Below are 7,711 nucleotides of genomic sequence, written 5' to 3' on the forward strand. Positions count from 1 at the left end.
GCTATATTATATTTTTTACATCAAGCTCCTTTTGATCATACAGTAAATTATACCTTCGTAATATCTGTTCGACCATTGATCATCAAACAAGAAATATGATATCCTGTCTTTGATAAAAATTATGTAAATTATGCATTGACGTCATCACGCAGCTATCTTAAGGGCCATTTCACACGAGACAATTTACAGGCAACCAGTTCCAGGCAATCTCCAAAAATGCACATTTCAATATTCATATATCAATTGTCTATCGGATCGTAAGACGATTTTTGAAAATTTGCTCATGTACAACCAAAGTGTTCTTGTAGCATGCACTGCAGTTGGTTGCCTCCAAGTTGCCTGTAAAGGCAGTCTTGCGTGATAACGGCCGCAGAGGTAAAACGGCGCACCCAAGGGGGGAGGGGCTCGGGAGGGCTTGAGCCCCCCCCCCCCCCCCCAAGAGGGTCCCCCAAAAAAAGAAAGAAAAAAAAAAACACGGGGGAGAAAGAGGGAAGGAAAGAAGAAGAAAGGACAAAATATTAATGGGGGAGGGGAGGAAGGGGAAAGGAAAAAAGAGCCGAGGGAGAAAAGTCGCAAATGCGTGTGTACTTTTTGGGTTTTATTTCCGGTGGAAGTATTTTCTTTTCTTCCTTTGCCATTCGCATTTTTTTCCTCTGCAAAACTAACTATTTTATCTGGGATATTCGATAACGCGAGGGGCAAGGTGAACGATTTTGAACACATCTAATGCAATGATCATATGACAACTCCCTTGTAATTGTGTAAACTTGCAACAATAACATATTAAGCATTTGAAACCCGTTGTCCAGGATAAAATATATATCACGTCGTTTTTGGTCGCTCCGGCATTCAATGGTTTTCTAGTACTACACTTAAATTTGAGAAACGCCGGATAGTAATGTTTTTTTTACCTGCGATGTTTTTACTGAATATGCATGAAACCAGATACCGACCGACCCGATCGAATATTGATCACCACGCGTTGCTTATTGTCCACATTTTTCATTTTAGTCGGCTATGTTCAGGGATAAAAATGTCTGCAATCCTACCCTAAACAAATTACACATCACATTAATGCCCAGGTTAAAGTTATAATTTCATTTTTGAACAGTAATCTGATAAAATATATTATTATGCGACACCACTTTCGCAAAACAAAGGTTTATCTGTAGGTTCTGGGTTCGCTGCCTCCTTATTCGTGGAATTTGCCGCCCAGTGATGAAAAGTAGGTAGCACCACCTATAATGTTCTCTTTTCAACCACGTCCGCAGCATTACTATTTAAAACAAAAACCTTTGCTGAATTATTGACTGATCGTTTTGCAGTTCGTAATTATAAACGATACATTTATAAAAATCAGAAGTGCTTAACAAGTATGTTTTTCTTCTAAATTTATGCATAAAGAGGCTTGATTGTTCACCCCCAAAACGCCAGAAAGCTCAGAGCTCAAAGGGGCTTGGCCCCTGGACCCTACCAGGGGCCGTAAGGCCGGCCCCTGGACCCCACCCAATTAATGATCCTGGGTGCGCCGTTGCGTGCACGTTATACGCCGATTGGCAACCTTCTTGTTATACCCTTTAGCGGAGGTGCGCTAATCAAATCACCCCATGCACCTGACGGTCATTGTGCAAATAGATTCTGACAAGCACTCTTGGTTTACCCTTGGTTTAATACACAATTATTGGTTAACAACGGATGTGTATTTCGTATACTGTATTCTAACAGTATCTTGGCGTTTTCTCTGTCAACATGAGACTAAACTCTAAAACTTGCGAGTGGGATTGGTTCCCGAAAACTGGTATTGGTTGAGCCATGCCCTTATTTGTTTAAGTCTGACTCAAATTAAGACGTCGTTTTCGAAACAATGGCTTTGCCAGCGCCTCTGACTTAAGGCCCGGGTACGGCTTCAGCACCGTCCGCCGGATTGACTTTTTGACTAAAAAGTATAAAACATCGATTTTCACAAAGATTGTAGGACGAGCAACTCGTCGGAACTTGAGATAAGACTAGTTTGTTCCACACAGGAATCACTTACTGTTAGAACAATTCAAAGCAACTTTTGTCAGGAAAACATAGCATACTGGCCTGGACGTAATCCTAGCCCTCTTTCATCCCAATTATCGTCTATTGACGCCTTGTATGAACGTCATACGAGGCTGCTGTATGCCCCTGTTTCCATTTTTGAGTAAATTGCACACATTACACGGCGTGTAAACTGCGAGTCACCGCAGAATGGGCATTATCATGTGTAACGTACAGGGACATTAACTTCAAAATGGCGTAACCCAGATAATGCCGTTAGTGGAACCAGATCAATAGCGACAATAACAATTAAATGTCGTATAGGGCGGTGTTTTAGGTTGGGCTTTGTGAAAGTCAATATTTGACGCATGAAAATCTGCTAGAATGTAGGCCTATATGACTCCGTCTAGCGTCTGCACATTTTTTTCGGTTTGCATTCCTTTGATAAAGCAAAATAACAGTATTGTATGTCTAATTTACTTTATAATTAAAGGAACACGTTGCCTTGGATCGGACGAGTTGGTCTATAAAAAGCGTTTTGTTATAAAATGCATATGGTTGGAAAGATGTTTTAAAAGTAGAATACAATGATCCACACATATTTGCCTCGAAATTGCGTGTAAACTAACACGGTCGGCCATTTATGGGAGTCAAAAATTTGACTCCCATAAATGGCCGACCGTGTTTGTCGACGAGGTAAGAGGAAAACCACGCAATTTCGAGTGATACTTGTGTGGATCAGTATATTTTATTTTTAAAATATCTTTCTAATCGTATGCATTTTATAACAAACGGTTACAACCGCTTTTCAAAGACCAACTCGACCGATCCAAGGCAACGTGTTCCTTTAATACTATTCACTGATTGAGTATGGAGTATGTGGGCTGCAATGCTCTGTGTTTAGTTTAATTGCTCCATCGGGAGTGAAATGATTAAGGATGTGTCTGATTGAATAAATTGAACGTGACTTACTTTTCCTTTACCGACGGATTTAACTTGGCAAACCAAGAGTTTGTGCAAAAAGGTATGGCCTCGTCTAGTGTCGGCATATTACTTTGTGTGCTTTCAATCTAACGATAAAGTATCACATTGTACATGCAAGTCACTTGATAACGAATACAGCTTTACTCGTTCGTATAACATAGAGAGTGTGGGCTGTAATTATTTGTGTTTAGTTTAATTGCTCCCTCGGGAGTGAGGTGATTCAAGATGTGATTGAATTGAATACATGAACCATTTTGTCCTTTAAAGGCAGTTGACACTATTGGTAATAACTCAAAATAATTATTAGCATAAAACCTTTCTTGGGGACGAGTAATGGAGAGAGGTTGATGGTATAAAACATTGTGAGACACGGTTCCTTCTGAAGTGCCATAGTTTTCGACAAAGAAGTAATTTTCTACGAATTTGATTTCGAGACCTCATCAGATGGTCTCGAAATCAACCATCTAAACGCACACAACTTCGTGTGACAAAGGTGTTTTTTTCTTTCATTGTTATCTCGCAACTTCGATGACCGATTGAGCTTAAATTTTCACAGGTTTGTTATTTTATGCATATTTTGAGATACACTAACTGTGAAGTCTAGTCTTTGACAATTACCAATAGTGTCCACTGCCTTTAAATACAGGCAGATTTAACAGGGGTTGTTCTTTAAATACAGGCGGATTTAACAAGAGTTAAGCTTAATGCAAAATTTCCCTTATGTATTAATTTCCCAGGACTACATTAATTGCAGTGGTTACACGAACTCTTCATTAATCTGTATCCGTAATTATTATGCTGATGTCAAACATATGCGCCAAAACAGAACTCAGTCATATTGGGTTTTCTTACAAACAAGATCATGGTTATTAACACAAGCAAAAGCGAAGTGAATTTTCTTGCGTCACAATTTTAACCACCGGGGCGTACCGTCACCAAAAGTCGCTTGGCTTTCGCGTGAGGTACGCACCTGGCTTTAATGTGTCAAATTTAGCTCAGTGCACATTGACGTGACGGCAATACACGCTCTTGTTATAATGGCAATAGAATAAATTAACAATTTTAAGCTACAAAAATACATCATATTTTAACCCTACCAACTGTCCGAAAGGTGCTCCTTTCTGAACGGCTGCTTCAGTTGTTGAATAAATTAGTCCCCACAAGTAGATTATTTCTCTAATAATTTTTTGTTTAAACATTTTTTGCTAAAATATTAGGTGATGGTGAAAATGCCCAAATCGTTTAAAATGTTGAAATTTTCCGCATGAAACCATCGATAAATCTTACCTATAAAGCAACATTTATGTTCCTTTTGCATGAATCAAATCAGGCAGTGTGTTTTTTTTCGCTTGTGATTATTTTTCCTTTAAATTGTTTTACGGCAAGTGCTCGTGTGCTGTTCCTGTTGCAATCTTGTGAGGTTTGTGCACGTGGTGATCAATGAAGAGTATATTTAATACACTTGTCAACATCCATCAACTGTTAAAACAGTGTACACGTGCTTAATCAGCAATTGTTTTCGCTTTGATGGAATTTACACGTGTGGAGTGCAGCCATCTTGTCTGGCATTGGTAGACTGTGTGGGATGTACGGGTGAATTCTTCTTGACGTTCATCCCGGCTGGCACAGGTCTCCCTGGTCGAGTTGGTACAGCCTCTAGGTTCCAACCATGCATACGTGGCCACTCCCAAGTTGTACACGGTGCTACATTCACATGTCTCTTATTGTCTGTTCGGCTTGCAACAACCATGAGTAAGCATGACATGACTGATTCAAACATGAAGAGTGCCGACTGCAGGCACCACCACACCCATGGGTTCTTGGTGATAAAAGGCTTCGGCAGCCCGTACTTGCAGATCGCGTACAGTATCTGCGTCATGAGCGTGAAGAGCCCAACCATACCACATGCTTGGAGGAGTCCGGAAAAACGTCGAAGCGCTTCACTCTCAACCGGGCTGCCGCTGGTTCGAAGACTGCTTCGTATCTTCCAGGCAACAAAGAAGTAACCAATCATCATAACCACACCCCAGATAGTGTAGATAATCAAGGCAAATATATCAAAGATGATTGCCGATATGGCGTCATAGTCAAGGAGTAAATCCTTTAATATAAGAACCAATGAGTACACCCCAGCACTGCCAACCAAAGTCAGCGTCTGATGTTTAATACACGATAAGTTCGGGTATAATTTAGTGGTTTCTAGTAATAGCAAGAGAAGTAAATTAAAAGCCACGGCAAGACATGGAAAGGCCATTGACATCAGCAACCTGATCAAAAGAGGTGGTACTCTGCATTTAAACCCATACGGGTCAAGGCATAACATGACTGTTCGCAAAAGGCTGAATATTAACGTAGAAATGTGCATGTTGAGTTTAACATGAAACCCGCTCATAAGGCGTCCGGCTCGGAATGTGTACAGGCGATACAGACGAATGACGGACACTATACCAGTCAATATATACACTCCAGCGTACCCATAGACGTGGATATCAAATGCAGATTGCAAATACTCCGTGGTTGATGCCCATTCACACGGGATATCCATGGGTGTTGAAGTGGTGAGATCCCCCGGTGGTGCTGTCATCTCAAACAGATCCATCCCCGTTGGGTGGACCTCGGCTATTGATGCAATGTTACGCTGGGTCATATTTAGACTCATTGTTGCTGAGAATACTCTGAAGTGATCATCAAACAACTCTTACTATATGTAACTCATGTTGGTTTATATCTGAGTTGAGCATCCCAGTGTTGTCTGCCAAGCTGCTATTTAATATTGGTCATTTGACGTAAAGAGCATGACTCTTACCCAAAGTAACTCACGTTGGTTTTGTGTCTGAGTTGGGCATCTGTCTTCTGCAGAGCTGCTAGAAACACCACGTAAGGGTCCTTTGAAATGAAGAGCCTGACTAGAAACTTGCTGCTAGAAACACCACATGATGCTCTTTTGATGTGAGGAGCCTTACTGCACCCTGGGTGTCCAGTCCGCATCATCAGTACACAATGCGAGTCCGCTCTTCCTTAAGACGATATCCATGTGGAAAGACGCGCCAATCCTCCGTACGAAACGTCTGTTCACAGACCGCTGATGATGAACCACTTCACCATTATTGACATGTATACAAGTGAGCTTCATGCACATGCGTAGTGTATATCAGTTTCTTCTATTTTTCTTCACGGTTTGAAAGCCTTGCACCACCACGCTCATCAGCCCTTCTCATTCAAACACGGTGTTTTTCCAGCCTCCTGACCGCGCAGTCGCTATAGGAACCAGATTGCGCACACATCGAGTTAGAGCCTGAGTTTCACTCATGTGAACGAATAGGAACACATTGAATTACAAGCAGGGAGAGAAGTGACTATCTCCTGAGATTAACATCTCGAGCTCGCTATACGTCGTTTCAAGTAGTGTAGGTGATGTCGTTTGAGGAAAGAGAGATGCTGTGTGTAAGGATACTACTTCTTCTGATGGCCACTAAACTGACCTACTGGTCGGGTTATTGTGTCAATGTTTTACCTCACACGATGTTCATGTACGTCAAACCATAGATCAGGTTTCTCTATGGTCAAACCAATGACACACTCAGTGCGGTTCATGGCTAGTACGTCCGTGCGGTGAGAGAACCCATTGCATGAAGGAGCGGTTAAACTAAGGTTAAAACCTTCATCATAAGCAAATCAAACACCAATTTGAGTTGAACACCAGAGGTACTTTACAAATTTCTTCATTTGCTCCGAGACATCTACAAAGAATGCATAAAATAAACATCACAGACTCTGTTTGAAGTCAATCAGATTTGGTACGAAAGAAACAATTATGGAATTTGTTTCATACTAAAGTGAAGTCGTTTGAAATTGAAAGACCCACTGGCATGGCGTGAAATAGGGTCACCAGCGAACATCGAGAGCGTTTACAAAAAATAACACAGGTTGATAAAAGTTGTCATATTTAGGCACAATGCGATACCGTTTCAGATTGGACCAATGTTGTTTGTGGCAGAATGCAGCATGGCTTTCTCCAGAAGACGATCAGAGCATCTGATCGAAACGTCGAGTATCACTTTGCTAACATCGTATTTATTACAGGAATTGGAAATAAATGTTGTACTGAACTGAACTGAAGTTGAAATCAATACGGTCCTTTTTAGAATCACCACAACTCAATAAGAGATTATCATGGTGTTACCGCAAACATTCACGAATTCGAATTATTTTCAACCGTATTTTATTATTTTTTTTATTGAAACCAAATTATCACAAAGAAGTGATTATCACTTCAGCCTATAGGCTTCAGGAAACATATAAATAGAGAAGCCTAATGAGAAATTATTATTATTCAGATGTGGTTGGAAAACACAAACAAGGGAAAACCAAATATCGTTGCGTTTGACCTTTGACACTTCACCTTTAGCAATCATAACAATTCGAAGGTGAACCGATGCTTGTTTGTGCCTTTTATTGCATTAGCCATTAGGCATGCTGCCAAGTTGTACGGATTTTTAATATTCGTTGAATGTCAAATGCAATGTCATGCATTGGATTTTGTTGATATGCGAACATGATTATTGTTCCTTAGCCTTTTCTAGACAAACAATGATTTGATTAACCTTTCAGCGTTAAAGGCACTGACATATTGTGTAACTACTCAAACTAATTTTCGGGAAAACAACTTACTTGGTAACGAGCAATGGAGAGGTTGTTATAAAAC

The 7,711-nt window shown here is 40.6% G+C and overlaps 1 protein-coding gene across 1 annotated transcript; it reads right to left on the minus strand.

Annotated features, from left to right (window-relative positions):
* Positions 1–3,595: 3,595 nt before the first annotated feature.
* On the minus strand, positions 3,596–6,108 carry LOC117289452 (proline-rich transmembrane protein 4-like). The gene has a single exon (XM_033770584.1). It carries the CDS (start codon positions 5,663–5,665, stop codon positions 4,541–4,543), a length of 1,125 nt encoding a protein of 374 aa, XP_033626475.1. The 5' UTR covers positions 5,666–6,108; the 3' UTR covers positions 3,596–4,540.
* Positions 6,109–7,711: the final 1,603 nt, after the last annotated feature.

This window comes from Asterias rubens, chromosome 4 (genome assembly GCF_902459465.1).
Source record: "Asterias rubens chromosome 4, eAstRub1.3, whole genome shotgun sequence".
NCBI lineage: Eukaryota > Metazoa > Echinodermata > Asteroidea > Forcipulatida > Asteriidae > Asterias > Asterias rubens.

What these genes read in the sequence shown, in the direction of transcription:
- LOC117289452 (XM_033770584.1), bottom strand. Translation starts at nt 5,665, where the DNA reads ATGAGTCTAAATATGACCCAGCGTAACATTGCATCAATAGCCGAGGTC.